The 26,850-nt window shown below is 38.2% G+C and overlaps 3 protein-coding genes across 3 annotated transcripts in view; all 3 read right to left on the reverse strand.

Moving 5' to 3' along the window:
* LOC140168731 (uncharacterized) overlaps nucleotides 1–26,850 on the reverse strand; it is an 84,887-nt gene that overhangs the window by 21,947 nt on the left and 36,090 nt on the right. The gene's annotated exons all lie outside the window — the stretch shown is intronic.
* Nucleotides 4,512–10,413, reverse strand: LOC140168453 (uncharacterized). Its single transcript, XM_072191852.1, has 2 exons — nucleotides 10,199–10,413; nucleotides 4,512–6,083 (listed from the first exon to the last, which is right to left on the reverse strand). Exon 2 carries the CDS (start codon nucleotides 6,072–6,074, stop codon nucleotides 5,220–5,222), a length of 855 nt encoding a protein of 284 aa, XP_072047953.1. The 5' UTR covers nucleotides 6,075–6,083; nucleotides 10,199–10,413; the 3' UTR covers nucleotides 4,512–5,219.
* Nucleotides 15,997–26,850, reverse strand: part of LOC140168450 (uncharacterized) — a 62,756-nt gene continuing 51,902 nt past the window's right edge. The window contains exon 2 of the mRNA XM_072191849.1: nucleotides 15,997–17,312. Coding sequence (XP_072047950.1) covers nucleotides 16,449–17,303 — 855 coding nt within the window. The 5' untranslated portion in view covers nucleotides 17,304–17,312 and the 3' untranslated portion in view covers nucleotides 15,997–16,448. The remainder of the gene's footprint in view (nucleotides 17,313–26,850) is intronic.

Below are 26,850 nucleotides of genomic sequence, written 5' to 3' on the forward strand. Positions count from 1 at the left end.
GCACTGCAGCACATCGGAACGAAGCTGAGTGTATTAGAATAAGATTTCCTATGTTTAGCAAATATCTACCTGTGCAAAAATATATATAGGGTACCTGCAGGTAATATGGGACCATTAAGGACGTTTAGCTTATTTGCATAAAAACTAAAGAAGATATGCCCACAAGAGATTGTTATGATGAACAACCTGTCCTTTAAGATTAATAAAACAGGCAATGTTACCTTGTTTTTATGTTTGTTTGGACGATATGACGTCAAAATGACGTCATCGTCAAGTGTCCCATATTACCTGCATGTGCAGGTAATATGGGACACTGTGTTATCTCTATGGTGAAAATCAAAAAGTTCAGAAAATCGCTCTTTTGTTCTAAAAACATTTTTGTTACATGATTTTGAATGTTAAATGCAAATTTCTACAAGAAAATTCAATTTTCTAAATAGTTTTGCTTTTCGCATTGACAATGCACACAATTTCCTATGTGTCCCATATTACCTGCACCCATTCAGTTGAAAATCAGAGAAAATAATCATTATAACAGGAATGTGCCACTTGTCAGTGGAATTTTACCTGCTGATAAGCTTAACCCATCACCTAAAGATCATAAAAATGACAAATGCCCCTCAGTACCAGAGTTTTTGGATACACAATCATAAAATGTGACGTCATTGATTTTATATCAGGCCGAAAAAACGACATAATTTTTTGGGCAATTTCACTCTTTTTGGCATTGATTTCCAAGAGTTTGATACACAGACTCCAAAACTGCATTTCTAGAAGCACAATTGATGTCTCTAAACACTTAACAAATAGTGTTTACCTTCTGTAAGCTACTTTTTGTTAAAATGAAAACAGGTGTCCCATATTACCTGCTGTCCCATATTACCTGCAGCTACCCTATCTGTGCAAATTCTGACAAATGGTCCCAGAACACACTTAGATTGCAATGGCCAAAATCAAATGTTTTGAAGTAAAAAAATCTCAATTTTACTATCCAATTCATGAATTGGATAGTAAAATTAGCAGGCACTCAACATGCTCAACTTGAGCTAGCTACAACCTTGATAAGGCCTATACACAAGTTATTTCCACTGCGTTGGCCCCGGCGTTGGCACGTTCACTGAAATTACTAATATTGCGACTGGAATTTGAAACTAGGGAGTATGTGATTTATGAGACGTCTCTGAAATATGATACTGTTATGTGACATGACGCTTCAAGAGTATTTGATATCAGAGACGTCTTTGAATTAGCAGTGCCCCCGAACTGAATTAAGATGGCCTTAAAGTGAAGACCTGACCTGCAAGATGTAGGCCTATTAGTCACATTTTGGTGAATAATTAGAGAGCTTGTGATTTCCATACGTACGTTTCAGACGCATGAGAGTGATTTTGAATAGATGCACGGGCGTATGATACGTATACATGTGGAAATCGCAAGCTAATAATGGCAGTTTTGATGTTGCTCACATCAGAAAATATAATGCGAAACTTTTTAAACCAAATTCATTGATTATTCTTAAATGCTTACAAAATGGGGGTAAGGATTTAAGTTCATCAGTGCTAAAACTGACTTTCAATATCAAAATAATCCGCCTGTTAATTGGGTATAAAATGAATGTATAAAGAAATAAGGTCCGACAAGGCCCGCAGAGCTGGCTCAGTGATTGCTCGCGGCAGTCGCGGGCAACCCAACCCAAACCTCCACGTGGTGTCGGATGGGTATAATGCTAACTTGGGCAATGGGGAAACAGGCGTGGAAGCGAAGATTTCGGCGTATTCGGAGGACCATGTTTAGAAATAATCCCCGAAAAACCCCAAAACACGCATTTTTTTTTTTAACCCTGCAGCTAACTCAGAAACCGTTATTACCAAATCATGGTGTGGTTACATGGTTGTTTTATTTTTTTTTTTTTTATTTTTTTTTTTATAGAGGTAGGCCCACAGTTTTTGGCGAAATTGAGTTATTAGCCGTTTTGATGTTGGGGTCAGATAACATAATGCAAACCATTTTAAACCGAATTTATAATTTTAAATGCTTTTAGGGATCAAATTTGGTATCATTGATCCGAGCTGCAAAAGTGCTCAAGTCCAAAATCAATTAATTATATGAAGAATTTGGTCAAAAAGACGATATAAACTCCGAAGGCTGCTTTGTGTAAAACTCATTTGAAGATATTCGTAAGAGCAGCAATAATCTTACCAATCTCAGAACCATTAGCGTAGCATGCAGGGGGCAGGTGGCAGAGTGCCCGCTCTGACAAAAAATGAAAGAAAAAATTGCCCCTCTGACAAAAAATGAAAGAATATCAGGAGGGCAAAGGAAAAGAAAAGGGGAAATTTCTACCAAAATTCAGCCTGATCATGGGCCAAAATAGTTTAAAATTTAATACAAAATTGTAAAGATAAAGTCATTTTCATCTTGATAATAGGCGAAAATAGCTGTAAAATACCGAATTTTTGCGCTACGCGCGCACATCGTCCCAATAAAGCTCGAAGAAATACAGTCTTTATGATGCAACTATATATTTTATTCGTCTGTGCCCCCGAAATCCTCCCTGACCAAATAAGCTGCCTATACGCCCCTGCTAAGAACATCGCCGAATAATAGTTATAATATTTTTTGGCTATCTTAAAAAGAAATAGGCCCCCGGAATAGGCCTAGTTGCAAATCTCTTTAGCCTCCCATGCGAAGAAGAAAATAATAAATATTAAAGAAAATTAATTATTTTTTTGGTTCCAAAAGGAGCTAGATCCAATGGCAGCCAATTTTAAACTTTGCATTGGAGAATTTTTAGGGGATAAAATGATGTTAAAAATACATATAGAAAATAAGCTAGAGTTATAAAACACTCCAATCGATAAATGTCATTTAAACTTAAAATTTCAAAATATAGGCTACCAGAAAATTGTGACACAAGGCAGCTAATGGATTTAGCGTCTTTTGAAATCAGCCAAAACATTGCTGCAGCCAGGTGCAAAAGATTTTTCCAATGTGCATGCCAAATTTTATTTTAATACATTGACGTGTTCCTCCATAAGGGCAGTGCTTGAAAGAAAAGAGAGGGGCTATTTTCTTTCATGGCAAGAATATTGTGTAAGTCACTGCAAATACCAAGCTGTATCGTCAGTAAAATGCAAAAACATGAAAAAATTAATGACATGTTTTCTACCATTATTTTACAGGTTTTTTTTTAAAGTTCCCACAAATTCATCTGCTGAACATCGATTTTGCCATCCAGCCAGTTGGCTCCAATCTGTTCACAAAAAAGGAGGGCGCACTGTAAAATGCAGTAAAATCCAGACGATGGTGGACTACATTATTCACTGTGGCAACAGCCAATATCGTAAACAAAACAGACAATATGACGGCAACACTGCCTGGACATTGGACGCCCCGTGCTGAGTTGTGTTTTTAGCTCTATTGGCCCCGTAAAAAAAAAAAATGCACAAAATATATTTCTCAGTGAATGTATAAATTTTCACATAAAAATAAATATTTTTGGATTCAAAATAAATGTGAAGAAAAAAAAAAAAATTATAGCCTGGAGTGAGCGGGACTCGATCTCGGGACCCTATGCAACGCAGGCTAGACCCGTTACCATTAGACCAAGCGAACCGTGATACACAATGGGGGGAAATTTTAGGTATATATCATAAACATACCGTGCGTTATTCATACAAAACATTCAAAAAACAGTACTTACAATGAGGTTCACTGGCGAACCTCAACGGATTTAGACTGATAAAATAGTGTTTAATAACATACGTACAGTTTTGGAATAATTTGAGACATTTTTGTGTTTACGTGTAAAACCAATGACAACGTCAAAATTCAGCCAATCTTGGCCGGCCCCCCTGGTAAAATCTTTGCACTTCAATGCTTTATAACAACAACAAAATACTGGTTTCAGATCATGTTAAAATCTTGATTGATAATAATGTCTTTTCACTGTGAGAGAGAAATTACCTATTTTTCCATTGAAACCTGGTGTGTTATAGTGGTAGGCCCTATTGTAGGCCTACCATGGTTGTATACAGTCATAAATGTGAGATATTTTTCAACAATAAACCAGTGTAGGCCTACTATTAGTGTATGACATATCTAGCAAATGAATAACCTATCATTAACAAAAAAAAATCATAGCCTACACTATAGCTCACTATACAGCTACTATATATATACGGTGTATTTACATCAAATGTGACGTGTCATGTCAAAAGGAGACACTTTTGGGCAGGTTATTTATTTTGAGTGTTTTTACATATCTTAGATAAGGCCGTATAAAATTAATGTTTTGGTTCTCGTCCAGAGGATTTTCATGAATTGATGAGGGAGGAGGTGTTTTTTTTTTTTTTTTTTTTTTTTTTTCAATGTAAAATTAGCATTGTCAGTAGTTTTCGGTCTTCTCCAACAGTGCTCGAGGAAACGATGAGGCCCTTTTTTTTTTTTTTTTCAAATGTGAGATTCTGAGGATAAACCCCTAGAGTACCACAAAAAGACTTGGAAGTGATGCTTGTTCTCTAATAAACTTATTTATATGTATGAAGATTTCATAAATCATTCCAAAGTCTAAAAAATTGAAAAATCTAAAAAAAAAAAAATCTGACAAATCCCAGAAATTGAGGAGGGAGGGGACGAGAACCAAAATATTAATTTTACACGGCCTAAAGAGATATTTTGCTCCACTACGGTACGCCGTTTTCCCCCAATGAAATCGGACATTCCTAAGCGAAGATATTGAGTTCGGAAGTTATGGTATTATAAAATTGGAAATTGAGATATAGGCCTAGGCCTTTAAAAATAATATTGACATGTTGAGAGTAGGAATTAACTTGAAAAATGTCTCATAAAATACAAGATGCCAGTTATATTCCCGTCTGAAACTATCAGACAGTATTTTTAACATTAATAACATCACAAATTCGCAACAAAACCGAATTATGAAAAAAAGGCTATTTCTCCATTTACGATCCTGCCCAAAAGTGTCTCCTTTTGACATGACACGTCACAAATTGAATTGCTTTTTAATATTTGTGAATTGCATTGAATAATGGTTCATGTAAGTTACCCACAAGTTGCACTAATTTTATTAAGTAATTACAAATAATGATTAAAGGTGTCTCTTTATTATTTACGGTAGAGAAGCATAGAACATTTTGAGTGAACATTTCACCAAAATGATAGCTGATATGTTTCCTACTAATCTTGAATTAGTCATTTTATTCAGCGTAGAGCAGGAATCCAGAGAACGAAGTATATTTGTTACTGCCACCGTGCACTGTCTCTCCATTACGGTATGCAAATCTCAACCACATCTGATTACCTACTGACAACCGAACTATGGCCGTGTTACTGGCTGAACGAAGGTTGTTAGTAGAACTCTCATCAACTTCATGAGTGTTTGTCATAGTGATCACAGCATCGTCTTTTACAAGTTGAACCCCTGGATCATGATTATTACGAGTGCTGAATACTGTGAACATAAACACGTATGTCCCTGCAAATTCACACGTAAATTTATCAGTTGCAATATTGAAATCCGATCCAATATTGGTTTCTACATATTCAAATGCGAGAACATCGTTGATGTTACCAGTTTGGCTAGATGTCTTGAAGACAGAGAACGCAGACTTTTGTATTTGTGGCATGTCTCCTTGGCTTCCTTTTGGTCCAGCAGGTCCAGGTTGACCATCAACGCCTGATTGTCCATCTGCACCTGATTGACCATCAGCACCCGCATGACCGTGTGCACCTTTTGGCCCTACTTTACCTGGAACACCTTGTAGTCCTCGATCTCCTCTTTCACCAGCAGGGCCTTGAGGGCCAGGTGGACCCCTCTCGCCAATAGGCCCAGGCATTCCAACCTCGCCTTTCAAGCCCATTTCACCTCTCAAGCCATCTCGTCCAGGCAAGCCATTTGATCCAGGTATTCCTGCTGATCCTGGAACACCAGGTATGCCAGCTGGCCCTTGACAGCATGAGTTACATGGGAGTGGTTGAGCTTCATCAGGTGCAACTGTTGAGAGGCTACCAATAACATGGACGAAGATAAGGAGCAGGATAAAAGAAGCCATATCAGAAACCTGTTGAAAGAAAATTAGTTATCATTAATCACTGGATGGAACATCTTAATACTTGGTCACTATAGTCACGGAAATTGTTGAACAATTATTGACATTCGTTTCATTATAAGTTATTTCCTCCATGTACTACAATCTGAAGCCAAAGAGGTAATGGCATCTGGCAGTAAAAAGTTGTCGAAGTCCCCCAACAGTTTTTGTACATAAGACAAGTAGGATGTTCTTTGCCTTCCAGGTCTTCTTTACCATGGATTTCGTTAAAATGATTGGATTATGAGACGGAGAAAGCCTCGACTGTGTAGAATAATATTTGTTTCACGGTCTGTACACAAAATTCCAATAAAAGATGATGCAAGAACCGTTATATGAAAAGAGGACAATAGCATTTTGTAGAACCCAAAACAAAGTCATGTTAACAATATTTGCAGTTTTTTCTATTCAGTCTAAATAAAAAAGGAACAAATAGATCACAAAAATCAATGCTTTTCCAATACTTGTTAAGTCCATCATTTGCTAACATTATAAGTTCAGCGCGCAGTTGTTTACCGGCAATACCTGCATATGGCCACGTTATTTATGTTATTTGCAACATTTCCTTAAGGGGTACTACACCCCTCGATAAATTGCGTCTATTTTTTGCATTTTCTCAAAAACTAATAACACAGTGGTAACAAAAGTTATGTATATTATAGGGGCAAGGAATCCAATTACTACACTGGAATTTCAGTGACCCAAGACAAGCGGTTTGTTATTTATGATAAGAAATAAGGTACCGCTAGGATGTACCTCGTTTCCTATCATATTATACTGAACCGCTTGTCTTGATTCACTGAAATTTCAGTGTAATAATTGGATTCCTTGCCCCAATAATATACATAACTTTTGCTATCAGTGTGTTATTATTTTTTGAGAAAAATGCAAAAATAGTCACAAATTTACCACAGGGGTGTAGTACCCCCTTAATGAAATGTACATTGACTCAGCATAATGTGAAATTTCCATAGAATAACGATCCAGGTCCGTCTGTTGTTACTGCTGGTGATGTTGGTACTGCCTTTTAAATTTAGATATGAACTCTCTGATCATGATCACACGCAGGTAAAAGAAAACATAAAAGGATGCAACTTTAGTACGCAAATGTAACTTTGGCGCACAGGGGTAGCTTTAACATACAGGGGTAACTTGGGCACGCAGGATTAACTTTGGCACGCAGGGGTTAACTTTGACATATAGGAGTAACTGTGACATGCAGGGGTAACTTAACATGCTTGGTAAACTTAACATGCAGAGGTAACTTGGGCACGCAAGGGTTAACTTGGACACGCAAGGGTTAACTTTGACAATGGCATGCAGGATAACTTTCGCATGCAGGAGTAACTTAACATGCAAAGGTAACTTGAGCACGCAGGATTAACTTTGGCACGCAAGGATTAACTTTGGCAATGGCATGCAGGATAACGTTCGCATGCAGGAGTAACTTAACATGCAGAGGTAACTTGGGCACGCAGGATTAACTTTGGTACACAGGGGATAACTTTGGCATGCAGGGGTAACTTTAACATGCAGACCCAGGAACCACAAAGCGTTTCTGAAATCATTCGCAAAAGGTAAGAAAAGGTTGCCAGGCTAACATCGTACGGCTTACGCGCGACGGCATTCACCGGTTCCGACGTCTAGTTCCCGGCTAACATCGTACGGCTTACGCACGGTGGCATTCACCGGTTCCGACGTCTAGTTCCCGGCTGACATCGTACGGCTTACGCACGACGGCATTCACCGGTTCCGATTCACATTGTGATAGTATTCTAAACAAAGCAAAAAGAAACTAGCCCCCTTAATGAATGATCATTATTCCTAAACGGTTTGTCGTATGCCAATTTGGGATATGCATTCGAAGCCGAATTTATTTGCATATGCATTCGTGAAGATAATCGCGCTTTAACCCTGCAGCTCTCGACCTAAATGCTATACCCACCGCGAGCGCGTGCAATTCTTAATATTTAGTGCACTCAGTTAATTATCCTTATCAGAACATACACAATTCCGTTCTTGATTAAAGAGGTTCAATCACCAGGTCTGTTGAATTAAAGTTTTTCTGCCGACAGTTTCGCCAGAAACCTTCTGACTTGTTTAAATCGTTGATGATGTTATTGATCCATCTGCATGGAGCGGGAACTACCTTGTTTTTCAGGAAGTGTTACTCCTGCCTGCAACTGTGGTGTGAGTAAAGGATCAAAGATGTGACTTAGAAAGAATGTCCCTATGTCTCCGTAAATAGTGTTGTCCCTCTTTGGCGTATCAACATGAAAGATATTTCTTCTATCCATATGTCTCCGTTTATGGTGTTGTTCCTCTTTGGCGTATCCATATTGCTTCTTTGACCAACTTGCTCAGCGATTTTCTTCTCAATCGATAATTAATAAACTGTCCCATTCTATTATATATATGATTTTGTCTTGACACAATGATCAGTAATTGTGCATTTATTTGTTACTTCCGTAAGTGATTCTGTCCCTTTGTAGCTGGTGTATCTATGATAGTTGATTATTTCTGCTTCTCTTAAGTGTTCACTCATGTGGACGTCAAAGTGTCTTCTAGTCGCATCCATGTAATGTATGGGGGCAATTTTTCTACGTGATTTGATAAACTGATAAATGCAATTTGTAGTTATTTCTTTGTCTGCAGTTCATCAATATTATTAATAGAGAAGGGTCAAAGAACCAATATAGGTACGCAAGAGAGGGGACAACATCATGAACAGAGTCGAGTGAGCATTCTCTCTACGTCATCTTTGATCCTCTACTCCAGACCAACAATGAAGGCAGGAGTAACACACCCAGAAAAATGAAAACATCCGGTCATGGTTCCCACTCAATGCAGATGGATCAATAACATCATGAACGCTTTGAGAAAGCCTGAAGGTTTCTGGCGAAACTGTCAGCGGAAAAACGCAAGTTTTTCTGTTGGGCTTGGCAAAAGAATGCTAAATTAACGACTGTATTCCGTTCTTTGTGGTTGCAACATTAAAAATACTTAAAAAGTAAATTTTCTGACTGTACACTTCTTTCAGGGATACCATGTGTACTTTGCACCGACAAAACTATTATGACCATCTATGAAGCTTTTTATATACCGACGGTACAGTTTTTTATAAAGAGACACACTGTATACACTGCACCCGACAAACTAATCTGGAACAGTTATTTCAGAGACACCCTGTATACTCGGCACCCAGTAAACTAATGTGGGACAGTTCTTTCAAAGACACCCATACTTTACACCCATAAAACTAATGTGGGACATATTCTGTATACTTTGCATCCAGAAAACTAATGTGGGATAGTTCTTTCAGAGACACCCTGTATACCCGGCACCCAGTAAACTAATGTGGGACAGTTCTTTCAGAGACACCCTGTACACCCGGCACCCAGTAAACTAATGTGGGACAGTACTTTCAGAGACAACCTGTATACGCGGCACCCAGTAAACTAATACGAGGTGGGGCACCCAGTAAACTAATGTGGGACAGTACTTTCAGAGGCACCCTGTATACTCTGCACCGAGAAAAAAATAATGTGGGGCAGTTCTTTCAGAGACACCCTGTATACTTTGCCTCCAGAAAACTAATGTGGGACAGTACTTTCAGAGACACCCTGTATACTCGGCGCTCAGTAAACTAATATGGAACAATTCTTTCAGAGAGATCCTGTATACTTTGCACCCAGTAAACTAATGTGGGTCGCCGTTACATTATAATAATTTTATACGACTTCAATAGAAATTAAATCATTCTTGTTTCACATACTACAAACACTACCAAACTTCAATCATAAATAGTTTAGTTGCGTTATTTTGGTGTAAAATTTATGAATTCGCTGACCGCTACGATATAACGGGGACATAGGCATGACATTCGGTGTTACATTGTGACTTATATCTGTGAATTTGTCAGGCACTTGCACTAGTATAATACAACATACTTATAAGAAGCAACTTTTTTGATGGATTTGGAATCAGATTTAATTGGACAAAACGATAAATTAAATATTTAAATAATAGGAGTTACAAGAATTTTTATGCAAATGAATAGATTGAACATAAAAACGTCTTGTACTTACCTGTGTTACAGTGGTAAACCAACTGAATTCTGACTTTGTCAAACAAGATAATTCCCAGTATGTAATGCTGAGCAAGTTGGTCAAAGAAGCAATATGGATACGCCAAAGAGGAACAACACCATAAACGGAGACATATGGATAGAAGAAATATCTTTCATGTTGATACGCCAATGTAATGCGTTGCTTCAATCTAGAATGTCTACAGCTAAAATGAGGCGTAGTCCCAGTAGTAGACTAATGTAGTCTCATCAGATGAATTATTTACCAATGAGATTATTAGACTATAGAGTGTCCTAAACATATGTCTGCCATCTCATTCGTCATAAAGTCAGGCGTGTCTAGACTTGTCTATTCCGTATCAATTGGAATTAGGTTTGGTAAATTCTTTTCAAGAAGATGTCGATAAAATAATCTACTAGAGGAGAGCCTAATGTGTGCTGTGTTATAACGAGGCGGGTCGAGTGCAGATCCGTCGGAACACGCTTTTCAATACGGAATAAATGCTAACCTCATCGTGACATCATCCAAGCAGCAAAGTTCATTTCCCATTGAAAAAGCGTTATCCGACGGATCTGCGGTTGACCATTCTGGTTATAACAGAATATGAATAGGCCCTATTAATAGCCGCAAAGCGGTGACTATAATATACTTGAAAGATTTCAATTTCTTACGTCAACGCTAACGTCTACTATTAATGCCCACAAAGCGGTGACATAATATACTTGAGAGATTTCAATTTCTTACGTCAACGCTAACGTCTACTATTAATGCCCACAAAGCGGTGACATAATATACTTGAGAGATTTCAATTTCTTACGTCAACGCTAACGTCTACTATTAATGCCCACAAAGCGGTGACATAATATACTTGAGAGATTTCAATTTCTTACGTCAACGCTAACGTCTACTATTAATGCCCACAAAGCGGTGACATAATATACTTGAGAGATTTCAATTTCTTACGTCAACGCTAACGTCTACTATTAATGCCCACAAAGCGGTGACATAATATACTTGAGAGATTTCAATTTCTTACGTCAACGCTAACGTCTACTATTAATGCCCACAAAGCGGTGACATAATATACTTGAGAGATTTCAATTTCTTACGTCAACGCTAACGTCTACTATTAATGCCCACAAAGCGGTGACATAATATACTTGAGAGATTTCAATTTCTTACGTCAACGCTAACGTCTACTATTAATGCCCACAAGACGGTTACATAATATACTTGAGAGATTTCAATTTCTTACGTCAACGCTAACGTCTACGCACACTCCAAATAAATCAATTCATCAACGCTAACGTCTACGCGAACGCCAATTATATAAATTCATCAACGCTAACGTCTACGCGAACGCCAAATAAATCAATTCATCAACGCTAACATCTACGCGAACGCCAATAATTATATCAATTCATCAACGCTAACGTCTACTCGCACGCCAATTAAATCATTTTGTCAACGCTAACGTCTACTCGAACGCCAATTTAATCAATTCTTATTTTCATACAACCTACTCTGACTGAGTTTCTATACTTTGTTCCACCTCGAATGTGGTTATGACGCAGTTGTGTATTTTGGTGTTCGCGCACGCAAAGGCAATGACCAAGCAACTTACATTCCACAGTTCAACATCACCCATATGTTCTCCACACCAATATATGATGTTTAGTGCATACTGTCAAATTAGAATCTCTACACCATTATAATTTATGTAAAAAAAGAAAAAAAATCCCAATTTTAAAATATAGTTGCAGTTAAGGTTTAGAGATAGCACCTGAATGAATTAGTATGGCAATCTCATTGATACGCGTCGAAATAAAAGAAGCCATATCTGTCTTTCTTATACGAATTATATCGTACTCATAATTATTTGCGACCACATTTTAAATGTGACTACATTTTCATGATTTTATCGAGACACACTATATGCCTATTATTGCCCAATGTGTTAATGTGACCCGTTCTCTCTAAGCACGGAACATGCCAGCAGACTCCATTTAGTGCTGTGCATTTGTTTAGTTTGATTACTTTAGATCTTAGAGTTACATTGGCACTATGTAACCCCTACAAATTATATATCTTTAAAAGTATACGCGGTACAAAAACAAATTTGGTATCATTTTAGAGCCAATGCCATTTAAAATATCATTTCAAAATCTAAAACAATATTCCCAAACATTTCACATGTGCCGGGTTTTGTGAGAGCATGTTACAAATGTCATCATTCATCCATTCCTAATGTTTTGACGTGACTGCGTGCGTTTGCCAATAATGTTTAATCGTTTTATCATGTGTACTACGAAGGATTTCTCGGTAAACGAGGTCTGGTTTTGCCTTTTGCTACCATTTGACATTTAAAGATGAATGTTCCAGCCTGTATTCTTATTTGCCCTGTATAATAGGTGTTTTATTGGTAGTATTTGTAATCTCTCGTGAATGCGAATATAATTTAATGACGGAAATAATACATAAAACAAAAATAAAAAAATAGACAAGATAAATGAAACTGTGATTTTAATCTAAAAGAATAATCTTATTAAAAATGTTTAATGTCAAGTTCACAGCTTGATTACTTCCCAGCAAACACAAAACGTTTTCGACATCATTCGCAAAAGGTTATAAAAGGTTGTCAAAAAACGTTTAAATGTCGGGTTATATAAAGAGTATAACCTTAAAAAAACATTTTTTGATAATCTACTGCTCAGCTAACAAAAATGTTTTACAGAAAATGTTTAAATGTCGGGTTATATAAAGGGTATAAAAATGTTTTAATAACATTCCAAAAACATTCTTGAAAACTTGATACAAAACATTCTAAACAGAATGTTATTTTGGGATTGAAAAAATATTTTGCGAAAAATGTTTGCCCAAAATATTTTCAATAACGTTTTAAAAACGTTTTCATGACCTTTATATAACCCGACATTTAAATGTTATTCAAAGGTTTAAAAAAAAAAAACATTTTAAGAACATTTCTGTGTTTGCTGGGTTCAAATATTTTAATAATAATGTTATTTAAGTAGTGACACAATATTTTGCAAAAATGTTTGCAAAAATAGTTTACAATAACATTTTTTGAAAACATTTAAAAATATTGTTGTGTGTTTTCATACAAAACGTTTTAAAACGTTATCATGACCTTTATATAACCCGACATTTTAATGTTATTAAAACGTTTTACCTAAACCAAAAGCCAAAATATAACTTATTTAAAACGTTTTTAAAACCTTTTTGTGTTTGCTGGGTTAGCTGTTAATTACTAATAAGCTGTTTACGTAACTTCATAATGCAACACGAAGTTCTTTACCACCGTTATAGTCACCGTTAAATTGGCGGGGCATTTGAATAGGCCCAGCCATAGCATGGTAGATGCAGTATTCTATTCTGATTAATAGAGAATAAAACTTATTCGGTTTTATTTCAAGAATTAATTCAGAAATTCTTACAATATTCACAGTATATAACTGTTATGAGTCGTAATGACTCAAGGCCAAAATCACCTTTTACCCAACTTCACACAAATGCACAACAACAATATACTGTTTGAGTATGTTAACAAAATCTAAGTCTTTAATTGAAATTAAAAATGCTTGATACATAACAACAAATGCACATACATTGTACAATATAATCATACAATCACAATTTTAAGTAATCAGTACCAGCAGTCTTCTTCTTGGTGATCATAGAGTTCTTACAATGTCCTGGACGGCTGATGTATATATCCTTATTGCTAAAATCAGCGAAGTCCATTGTACACTTGCATTTATATATCCTTGCGTATAAAATCCTCGCATAGAAATGGTGCTGCTCTCTCCAAACACTTAACTCCTTGCGCAGTTCTCCAAGCACTTAAAGCTCCTTGCGCCGTTTTCCAAACACTAATACTCCTTGCGCAGTTCTCCAAACACTTAACTCCTTGCTCAGATGACAATGTCCAAAAATGGTGCTTCTTTCACCAATCACTCTCTTTCTCCAGGAAACAGGATTCTTTCTGCACTGCTCCACTTTATTGACAGATGTGTTGTTTTATAAACCAGACTCCAGCAAGTCTTTCATACACTCAAAATCTACCTCGTTGCTGTATTAAAATAGCACATTATTGGCTATGCAAACTGGTTCAACTGTACCTCTTTTTGAAGCACAGGATGACCAACACATTGAGAATTTACAAATTCTCATGATATTCTGCAAGGAACAAACTAAACTTCCATCATTTTATACTCCTAAAAACCCATGCTCTATTAATAGACCATTCTGTCAATTTACAACACTTCCTGTGGGTATTCCGCATGATGTCATATATTCACTTTATATTATCAGGGATTCCCCTAAGGGTGTAATACACAGTCCACGTTCTGGAAAAGAGAATCCCCAAATATCCAAAATTAGAAATGATTCAATTTTTTTAAATCAACTTAAGGGATCTGGAATGAGCGTTTTGAGCGTTTCGACAGTATTTTTTGTGGGACATGAGAGCACATCAGACATATCGAATTGGATTCTGAATACGAAGAATGTCTTTCTGATATCAAATAATTTTTTGAAAATCACGATATAATACAAATTTTATGACAAATTATTAAAATTTGATATTTTTTTTGATTTTTGATATATAACAGTCCTCGAAGTAAATTTTATAAATCTAATGATATATATGTAGCTGGGAGGAAAGCCGACGATCAATTGAAAATTTTGACCTTTCATATTGAAGATATTTTTTCCCAAAGAGACCTAATTGTTTTTGGTGTTTTAGAAAAAAAATCCATATCTTCAATACGAAAGGTCAAAATGTTCAATTTATCGTCGGCTTTTCATCACACCTACATACACTTTAAGTATAAATCATCAGATTTATAAAGTTTACTTCGAGTAATGTTAAATATCAAAAATGTCAATTTTGAATCATTTGCCATAAAATGTGTATTACATTGCAAATTTCAAAAAACCAAAATTATTTGATATCAGAAGGACATTCTTCGTATTCAGAATACAATTCGATATGTCTGATGTGCTCTAATGTCCCACAATAAATATTGTCCAAACGTTCATACCCCATCCCTTAATGAATGAGAGGGATTTCCCCAATTTCATGAAATCTCTCTTAATTTTGTAAACAGAGATAAATAATCAACTTAAATTATCAGGGCACATCACAATAACACAGCAGCGATTTCAATCTAACAAAACCCAAACAAAGCCTAAATGCAAAAGATTGTTATTAATTTCACTATGTTGATGACAATTTCACTATGTTGATGAGATACATGCAGAAACGCCTTAAACAAAAACGTGTTCCAATTCTAATGACCATCTTCCTTTATTTGTTACCACTAAGAGTCACCACAAAACTCATTTATTTTCAGTGTACAATATCTAAATTTTCAAAATGTTTCTTTTTTTTTGCAATAAGTTCAACCAAGAAAAAAATAAGTAAAATGTAATATAGAAACAAAATGAAAACTAAGGGGTGCATATTGTACAACTTTCATTGTGCGATATTTGGATGGTTAGCCACTCTTTACATCCCTGTTGCTTTTAAGATATTGATTGATCGATTAATTTTATTTGGTTCCATATAGGCCTAAGCGTGATAAAAATAGAAAATACATAAATATATATTATTACAAATTTAAAATACATTCCATATGACAAATATAAGAAAAAACATAGTGAAGATAAAACACACTATATAGGAACCAGGATAACCGATAGAAAGTTTCAGGCGTATTTACAATGGTCCTTAATTAATAGATTTTAGCAGAAATGTCAGAGAATTAACAACAAAAGAAGAAATTATCACATTTTGGAGAACAGACCCCACTGGAAATTAGTCATGAATTCTTATTGCACCCCAGCACATTAAAAATTTTTCAGACTACAAAATTCGGCTTTACCAATGTGTGTCCGGGTTTCCAGGTTGAAAATATAGCGCACCATTTTATTTTGAGTGATTTGAAGTTTGTTTTTGAATTGATATTCGCCGTAAAAGTGATGATGTAACAGGTGCTATGGCAATTAAGCCTGTTACACCATCACTTTTACGGCGAGCAACAACTTAGCACTTTGGATGAGTTCATAGTGAGGAAAAATTTGGAAATTTAAATATGCGGCTTATAAGCAATATATATATTCCATAAACATATTTAAAGGTCCGTAACCCGAACGACAGCATCATTCATAATGATAAAACAAGTAAACTTGTGCATTCTACCGATATCTTTTCCACGAAGAAATTGTTTTATTCAGCATACAGTAAGAATCCATTAAATGAAGTCAATTTCTCACTACTAGAGGTGTACACTTGTTCTCCATTACTCATGCATTTCAACCATACCTGATTGCCCACTGACAATTGCATCATGGCCACGTTGTTAGAAGAACGGTAATTAACCGTCGAACTATCACCATTTTCATGATTTCTTGCCGTAGTGATCATATCGTTGTCTTTCACTAATGCAATATTTGGATCTTGGTTATTATAAGCACTGGAAATCGTGAACATGAACACATAGGTGCCGCTAATTGTACACGTAAACTTATCCGTAATTAGATTAAAATCAGAACCAATGTTGACTTCTTCATTGTCAAACGTGAGAACATCGCCATCGTTTCCAGTTTGGCTAGATGTCTTGAAGACAGAGAACGCAGATTTTTGTACTTGTGGCATGTCTCCAGTGCTTCCTTTGGGTCCAGGAGGTCCGGGTTGACCATCATTACCCGGTTGTCCATCTGTACCTGATTGTCCATCAGCTCCTGCATGACCGTGCGCCCCCTTTGGCCCTACTTTACCGGGAAAACCTTGTAGTCCTCGATCTCCTCTTACACCAGCAGGGCCCTGTGGGCCAGGTGGACCCCTTTCTCCAATTGGCCCAGGCACTCCAACCTCACCCTTCATGCCCATTTCACCTCTCAAGCCATCTCGCCCAGGCAAGCCATTTGATCCAGGTATGCCAGCTGACCCAGGGATGCCAGGTATACCAGCTGGCCCTTGACAGCAGGAATTACATGGGAGTGGTTGAGCTTCATCAGGTGCAACTGTTGAGAGGCTACCAATAACATGGACGCAGATAAGGAGCAGGATAAAAGATGCCATATCAGAAACCTGTTGAAAGAAAATTAGTTACGATTAATGACTGGATGGAACATCTAAATACTTGGTTATTATAGTCATGAAAATTGTTGAACATTTATTTGAATTCGTTTGATTATATATAATTTCCTCCATGTACTACGATCTGAAGCCAAAGCGGTAATGGCATCTGGCAGTAAAAAAGTTGTCAAAGTCCCCAACAGGTTTTGTTAATTTGGATATGTACTGTCTGATCATGATCACACGCAAGTAAAAGAAAACGTAAAAGGCTATAACTTAAGTACGCAAAGTACAGGGGTAGCTCTAACATACAGGGGTAACTTGGGCATGAAGGATCAACTTTGGCACGCAGCACTGCACACCACTCTTCGCCATACATACATTCTCCCAGCCACATTTCCCTAACATAATATGAAATTAAAAAAAAGAAGACATTTATTTTGGCAGAGGCGCCGGCGGGGTTCGAACCCACGCTGCACTGAGCCGCTATAATGCACTCCTATACAGTATTGACATAACACCAGCGCCTTAGACCGCTCGGCCATAGAGGCTTGATGATGTCAAGATGAAAATTAAAAAATATAATCGCAACTTCATTACTTCAACATACCCCGTGACAAGCAAAGACAAAAAACGTACCATATTTTGGAATTTTATTTGTTTACAAACATTAATGTGTATTAATAGCGCTCAATTGTTGATAACTGCGTGTTCTATATACAATAAATGAGCCTACGCACAATAGTTTTTTCATACATTATATCGATTTTGACTCGCACGTGCTCGCCGTATACTAAAAGTATGTCGGTGTGGCGTAGCCTACCATTTTTCTTGTAGCTTCTTGTATACACGTCGATGTTTTCATCATTTATACAATAAATCCACATTAGACCCCTAATTTTATTTCAGGAAATAAAAGATTAGATTATCATAAAAACGAAACAGTAATCATTGGTGGGGTCTAATGTCATTTTTACATGGAATTTTCAACGTTTTTTCTATCGCTATTCTCGATTCTCGCTCAATTAAAAAAATATTTTGACGTATATAAAATTGAAATAAAATTCTCTGCCTCATAAACGACATCAAATGTGCCAAAATTTATTAGGTATCACGAATCGTTATAATATATATGATGTGCAGTTAATATTCATATTTTCTTTTATACAGAGGATGCTTCAGTTTTGACAGGAAAATATTTTCTTGAAAACCCTCTCACTCGGTTATTTCAAAACGGTAACCACGCTTCCTTGGAATGTGCAATAAATTAGCATTAAAAATTTTCTTATTTTAACAGCCTTCTAGAAACTCTTGCAGTATGGCGAAATGTCCCGGGCGAAATGTGGTGTAGCAGCACAGTGTCATCGCCCCGATATCTTCATGGCAGAAATCGCCATGGTAGGTTGAATCCACAGCCACGCATGGCCATTTTGTTCCGACCTTTGAGACGCATAATGAGCCGAGGAACATCCCGACTAAGGCTACTGACAATAGCTCGGTAATTGACTTCTCTGTGTGTAAAGTGAGCTTGTATACGCCATGTGAGGGGTTGCTCATACTACGCTGTGTGTGACCTGTGTGTATGTACGCCATGTGAGTGAGCGCTCACATCAGAAAATCAGAATATTTCTGTCAGTTTTTGACTCAACACGCTCGCTTCTTTCTTTCTCAAGACGCTAGCTATAACGACGATAATATCCATTTAACATATATGTTCAATTGCAAGGAACCAAATCTGGTTTCTTTATACGAAATCATTTACGCGAGATATTCATCATTTTCTACCCCGGTATCCAAAGATTTATCGTCTGAATAGCAATCGTGCATAGCACAATCACGTGTATCGATCCCGGGTATTCATTTCAGTGTCTTTGGCTGTATAATGTAATTACAAGGCGATGTCGGTGTGCGCAGGGGTTAACTTACTTTGACATATAGGAGTAACTTTGACATGCAGGGGTAACTTAACATGCATGGTAAACTTAACACGCAGAGGTAACTTGGGCACGCAGGATTAACTTGGGCACGCAAGGGTTAACTTTGGCATGCAGGATAAATTTGGCATGCAGGGGTAATTTAACATGCAGATGTAACTTGGGCAAGCAGGATTAACTTTGGCACGCAAGTGTTAACTTTGGCATGCAGGGGTAACTTAACATGCAGAGGTAACTTGGGCACGCAGGATTAACTTTGGCACGCAAGGGTTAACTCTGGCATGCGGGATAACTTTGGCATGCAGAGGTAACTTAACATGCAGAAGGAACTTGGGCACACAGGATTAACTTGGGCACGCAAGTGTTGACTTTGGCATGCAGGGGTAACTTAACATGCAGAGATAACATGGGCACGCAGGATTAACTTTGGTACACATGGGATAACTTTGGCATGCAGGGGTAGCTTAACATGCAGGAGTAACTTTGACATGCAGACCCAGGAACCACAAAGCGTTTCTGAAATTATTCGCAAAAAGGTAAGAAAAGGTTGCCAGAAAACGTCTGGTTATATAAAGGGTATATAAAAGGCATACAAAGGTTATCATAAAGGGTATATACAGGGCATAAAACGTTTTCATAACATTCAAAACATTATTTGAAAACTATGAAATAGTTGGCAAAATTTATTTTGACAACAAAATGTTGTTTTAGTGTGTTTTCATACAAAACATTTTAACACCGTACGGCTTACGCGCGACGGCATTCACCGGTTCCGACGTCTACTTCCCGGCTAACATTGTAAGGCTTATGCGCGACGGCATCCACCCGTTCCGACGTGTACTTCCCGGCTAACATCGTAAGGCTTACGCGCGACGGCATTCACCGGTTCCGACGTCTACTTCGCGGCTAACATCGTAAGGCTTATGCGCGACGGCATCCACCCGTTCCGACGTCTACTTCCCGGCTAATATCGTAAGGCTTACGCGCGACGGCATTCACCCGTTCCGACGTCTACTTCCCGGCTAACATCGTAAGGCTTATGCGCGACGACATCCACCCGTTCCGACGTCTACTTCCCGGCTAACATCGTAAGGCTTACGCGCGACGGCATTCACCCGTTCCGACGTTTACTTCCCGGCTAACATCGTACGGCTTACGCGCGACGGTATTCACCGGTTCCGACGTCTACTTCCCGGCTAACATCGTACGGCTTACGCGCGACGGCATTCACCGGTTCCGACGTTTACTTCCCGGTTAACATCGTAAGGCTTACGCACGACGGCATTCACCAGTTCCGACGTCTGCGATAGTATATATTCTAAACAAAGCTAAAAGTATCTAGCCCCCTTAATGAATGATCATTATTCCAAAACGGTTTATCGTATGCCAATGGGATATGCATTCGAAGCAGAATTTATTTCTGCGTATTATGACACCTCATTTGTTGTAAGGGTCCCACATTTGAAAGCTAAAGCACAATCCTACTGCCTGGTATTCAAGGAAGGAATGTCATTGAAGGAAATCTGTTCGGCTTTAATTGGATTATTCTTTTTGTTTTATGCATTTGGAGGTCAATACAGTTTTGCTGCAACTTTCAAAATCTTGGGCTATTTTCTTCTAAATATACGCTGCGACATCAATTTTAGGACTATTGCAACAAATGAGATGTCGTAATGCGCAGAAATAAATTCTGCTTTAATGCTTTTTACAAATTTGGCACATGATAACCCGTTTTGGAATAATAATCATTAATTAAAGGTGTATAGTTACTTTTTTATGTTTATTTGCATGCAACACAGCTTTGAACGGCGTTGTGGAGATGTATTCAAACCAGGCTTTGAAGTAAGACAAAAACTCCAGGGGTCCTCCGGACCCTTGCCTCTGAAATTTCAAGGGTCCTCACCAATTTTGAAGGGTCCCACGCCGGACCCTTGCTTTTGAAATTTCAAGAGTCCTCGCTAATTTTCAAGGGTCGACCAGCTGTTAGTGTTACACAATAATAAATTATTATAATGAGGCACTCAAAATGCGTCTTTACCTCAAGTGTTTCCATACCACGGATGAATGGGGATGATACCACGAGGTTGTGTTTATGTCCATATGAAAGCGCGATGGTGTGACGTAGATTTATGTGCCAGATTTTCCATTGGAACAACAAAACTAGGATTTTCTGCTCTTTGCTTGGTTCAATTTTTACGGGTCACGCTGACCCGTACCGTAGGAAATTTGCGGGTCCGCGCCTACTGCCACGGGTATTTGACGCAAGGACGCGCCTTATTTCAAACGCTGATTCAAACACATCAGCTTGCATTGTCTGTTAGATAACACTCCCTACTGTTGCTACACATACATTCCGAAAATTTTGAGCGACCTCATCATTATGTAGTTGTACGAGAAGTTCTTTCATTAACCTTCATATCACAAACTCTTTTCACTAGGATGCACTCTAAGCATATGATGGATAATTAAACTCGTGCAAATGCATTCGTCAAGATAATCGCGCTTTAACCCTGCAGCTCTTGACCTAAATGCAATAAACCACGGCGAGCGCGTGCAATTCTTAATATTTAGTGCACTCAGTTAATTATCCTTATCATAACATACACAATTCCGTTCTTGATTAAAGAGGTTCACCAGGTCTGTTGAAATAAAGTTTTACTGCCGACAGTTTCTCCAGAAACCTTCTGGCTTTCTCAAAACATTGATAATGTTTATATTGATCCATACCTAGGAACCAAGGGAGAACAGTGCCAGTGCATTGATTGGTCACCCCAGGTTAAAGCCTTAATGTACGATCTTTTTAAATTTTTAGATTTTTCTTTTTTTCTTCCAAAATGATAATTTGCAATCATTATGAAAGTCCCCAATACGTTTGGACGCGAAAAACATTGGGAATTTGCAAAGAAACAACATCATAAACTTCAACTCTATCAAAATAAAGGTATATTCTGAAAAAAGATCGTACATTAAGGCTTTAAATAAGAAATAAATAAATAAATAAATAAATAAATTTGCATGGAGCGGGAACTACCTCGTTTTTCAGGAAGTGTTACTCCTGCCTGCAACTGTGTGAGTAGAGGATCAACGAAATAATGTCTCTATATCTCAGTTCATGGTGTTGTCCCCTCTCTGGCGTATCCACATGAAAGATGTTACTTCTAGATTGTCCTTATGTCTCCGTTCATAGTGTTGTCCCTCTTTGGCGTATCCATATTGCTTCTTTGACCATCTTGCTCTGCGATTTTTTTCTCTATTAATCATTAATAAACTGTTCCATTCTATTATATACGGTCTTGATACAATGATCAGTAATTGGGCATTTTTGTTACTTAAATCGTAAGTAATTCTGTCCCTTTGAGCTGGTGTATCTATGATAGCTGATTATTTCTGCTTCTCTTTAGTGCTCACTCATGTGGACACCAAAGTGTCTTCTAGTCGCATCCATGTAATGTATGGGGGCAATTTTTCCACGGGATTTCATAAACTGATAAATGCAATTTGCAGTTATTTCTTTGTCTTCCGTTCATCAATATTATTGATAGAGAAGGGTCAAAGAAGCAATATAGGTATGCAAGAGAGGGGACAACACATGAACAGAGACGAGTGGGCATTCTTTCTACGTCATCTTTGATCCTCTACTCCAGACAAGCGTTGAAGGCAGGAGTAACACACCCAGAAAAATGAAAACATCCGGTCATGGTTCCCACTCAATGCAGATGGATTAATAACACCATCAACGCTTTGAGAAAGCCAGAAGGTTTCCGGCGAAACTCTCAGCGGAAAAGCGCAAGTTTTTCTTTTGGGCTTGGCAAAAGAATTCTAAATTAACGACCGTAATCCGTTCTGTGTTGTAAAAGTAAATTTTCTGACAGTACACTTCTATCAGGGATACTATGTGTACTTTGCACCGACAAAACTAATGTGTGACACTGATACATTGTGACCATCTATGAAGCTTTTTATTTACCGACGGTACAGTTTATTTAGAGACACCCTGTATACTCTGCACCCAGTAAACCAACGTGGGACAGTTCTTTCAGAGACACCCATACTTTGCACCCATAAAACTAATGTGGGACATATTCTGTATATTTTGCATCCAGAAAACTAATGTGGGATAGTTCTTTCAGAGACACCCTGTATACGTTGCACCCAGAAAACTAATATGGGACAGTACTTTCAGAGACACCCTGTATATTCGGCACCAGGTAAACCAATGTGGGACAGTTCTTTCAGAGACACCCTGTATACGCGGCACCCAGTAAAATAATATGGGACAGTACTTTCAGAGACACCCTGTATACGCGGCACCCAGAAAACTAATATGGGACAGTAATTTCAGAGACACGCTGTTTACTCGGCATCATCCGGTTATGGTTCCCACTTAATGCAGATGGATCAATAACATCATCGACGCTTTGAGAAACCCAAAAGGTTTCTGGCGAAACTGTCAGCGGAAAAACGCAAGTTTTTCTGTTGGGCTTGGCAAAAGAATTCTAAATTAACGACCGTATTCCGTTCTGTGTGGTTGCAGCATTAAAAATACTTAAAAAGTAAATTTTCTGACAGTACACTTCTATCAGGGATACCATGTGTACTTTGCACCGACAAAACTATTGTGACCATCTATGAAGCTTTTTATATACCGACGGTACAGTTGATTTAGAGACACCCTGTATACTCGGCACCCAGTAAACTAATGTGGGGCAGTACTTTCAGAGACACCCTGTATACTCGGCACCCAGTAAACTAATGTGGGACAGTACTTTCAGAGACACCTTTTATACTCGGCACCCAGTAAACCAATGTGGGACAGTTCTTTCAGAGACACCCTGTATACGCGGCACCCAGTAAACTAATGTGGGACAGTACTTTCAGAGACACCCTGTATACTCTGCACCCAGTAAACTAATGTGGGACAGTACTTTCAGAGACACCTTTTATACTCGGCACCCAGTAAACCAATGTGGGACAGTTCTTTCAGAGACACCCTGTATACTCGGCACCCAGTAAACCAATGTGGGACAGTACTTTCAGAGACACCCTGTATACTCGGCACCCAGTAAACTAATGTGGGACAGTACTTTCAGAGACACCTTTTATACTCGGCACCCAGTAAACCAATGTGGGACAGTTCTTTCAGAGACACCCTGTATACGCGGCACCCAGTAAACTAATGTGGGACAGTTCTTTCAGAGACACCCTGTATACTCGGCACCCAGTAAACCAATGTGGGACAGTTCTTTCAGAGACACCCATACTTTGCACCCAGTAAACTAATGTGGGACATATTCTGTATATTTTGCATCCAGAAAACTAATGTGGGATAGTTCTTTCAGAGACACCCTATATACGTTGCACCCAGAAAACTAATATGGGACAGTACTTTCAGAGACACCCTGTATATTCGGCACCAGGTAAACTAATGTGGGACAGTTCTTTCAGAGACACCCTGTATACTCGGCACCCAGTAAACTAATATGGGACAGTACTTTCAGAGACACCCTGTATACTCTGCACCCAGTAAACTAATGTGGGACAGTACTTTCAGAGACACCCTGTATACGCGGCACCCAGTAAACTAATGTGGGACAGTACTTTCAGAGACACCCTGTATACGCGGCACCCAGAAAACTAATATGGGACAGTAATTTCAGAGACACGCTGTTTACTCGGCATCATCCGGTTATGGTTCCCACTTAATGCAGATGGATCAATAACATCATCGACGCTTTGAGAAACCCAGAAGGTTTCTGGCGAAACGGTCAGCGGAAAAACGCAAGTTTTCTGTTGGGCTTGGCCAAAGAATTCTAAATTAACGACCGTATTCCGTTCTGTGTGGTTGCAGCATTAAAAATATTTCTGACAGTACACTTCTATCAGGGATACCATGTGTACTTTGCACCGACAAAACTATTGTGACCATCTATGAAGCTTTTTATATACCGACGGTACAGTTGATTTAGAGACACCCTGTATACTCTGCACCCAGTAAACCAATGTGGGACAGTTATTTCAGAGACACCCTGTATACTCTGCACCCAGTAAACCAATGTGGGACAGTTCTTTCAGAGACACCCTGTATACTCGGCACCCAGTAAACTAATATGGGACAGTACTTACAGAGACACCCTGTATACTTTGCACCCAGAAAACTAATGTGAGACAGTACTTTCAGAGACACCCTGTATACTTTGCACCCAGTAAACTAATGTGGGACAGTACTTTCAGAGACACCCTGTATACGCGGCAGCCAGTAAACCAATGTGGGACAGTTCTTTCAGAGACACCCATACTTTGCACCCATAAAACTAATGTGGGACATATTCTGTATACTTTGCATCCAGAAAACTAATGTGGGATAGTTCTTTCAGAGACACACTGTATACCCGACACCCAGTAAACTAAGGTAGTGCAGTTCGTTCAGAAACCTGTATACGCGGCACCCAGTAAACTAATACGAGGCAGTACTTTCAGAGACACCCTGTATACGCGGCACCCAGTAAACTAATACGGGACAGTACTTTCAGAGACGCTCTGTATACTTGGCACCCAGTAAACTAATGTGGGACAGTACTTTCAGAGACACCCTGTATACTCGGCACCCAGTAAACTAATGTGAGACAGTACTTTCAGAGACACCCTGTATACTTTGCACCCAGAAAACTAATGTGAGACAGTACTTTCAGAGACACCCTGTATACTTTGCACCCAGAAAACTAATGTGGGACAGTATTTTCAGAGACACCCTGTATACTCGGCACCCAGTAAACTAATGTGAGACAGTACTTTCAGAGACACCCTGTATACTTTGCACCCAGAAAACTAATGTGAGACAGTACTTTCAGAGACACCCTGTATACTTTGCACCCAGAAAACTAATGTGGGACAGTATTTTCAGAGACACCCTGTACACGCGGCAGCCAGTAAACTAATACGGGACAGTACTTTCAGAGACACTCTGTATACGCGGCACCCAGTAAACTAATGTGGGACAGTACTTTCAGAGACACCCTGTATACTTTGCCTCCAGAAAACTAATGTATGATAGTTCTTTCACAGACACCCTGTTTTAACAATACTTTGCAAACAGAAAATTAATGTGGAGCAGTTCTACCAGCGACACCTTTATACTTTGCACCCAGTAAACTAATGTTGGACACAGTTACATTGTGATCATCTATGATGCCTTTTATACTACTTATATATAATAATTCATTCTTGTTTCACATACTACAAACACTACCAAACTTCAATCATAAATAGTTTAATTGCGTTATTTTGGTGTAAAATTTAATGAATTCGCTGACCGCTACGATATAACGGGAACACCCGCGGGAACACCATAGGCGTGACATTCGGTGTCCCCGTTACATTGTGACTTATATCTGTGAATTCGTAAGGCTTTTGCACTATAATACAACATAATTATAAGAAGCAACTTTTGCTTTTTGATGGATTTGGCATCAGATTTAATTGAACAAAACGGTAAGTTAAATATTTATAAATAATGAAAAAAATATTTAAAAATAGGAGTTACAAGAATTTTTATGCAAATGAATAGAATGAACATAAAAAACGTCTTGTACTTACCTGTGTTATAGTTAACCAATTGA

This window comes from Amphiura filiformis, chromosome 13 (genome assembly GCF_039555335.1).
Source record: "Amphiura filiformis chromosome 13, Afil_fr2py, whole genome shotgun sequence".
In the NCBI taxonomy this organism is placed as follows: domain Eukaryota; kingdom Metazoa; phylum Echinodermata; class Ophiuroidea; order Amphilepidida; family Amphiuridae; genus Amphiura; species Amphiura filiformis.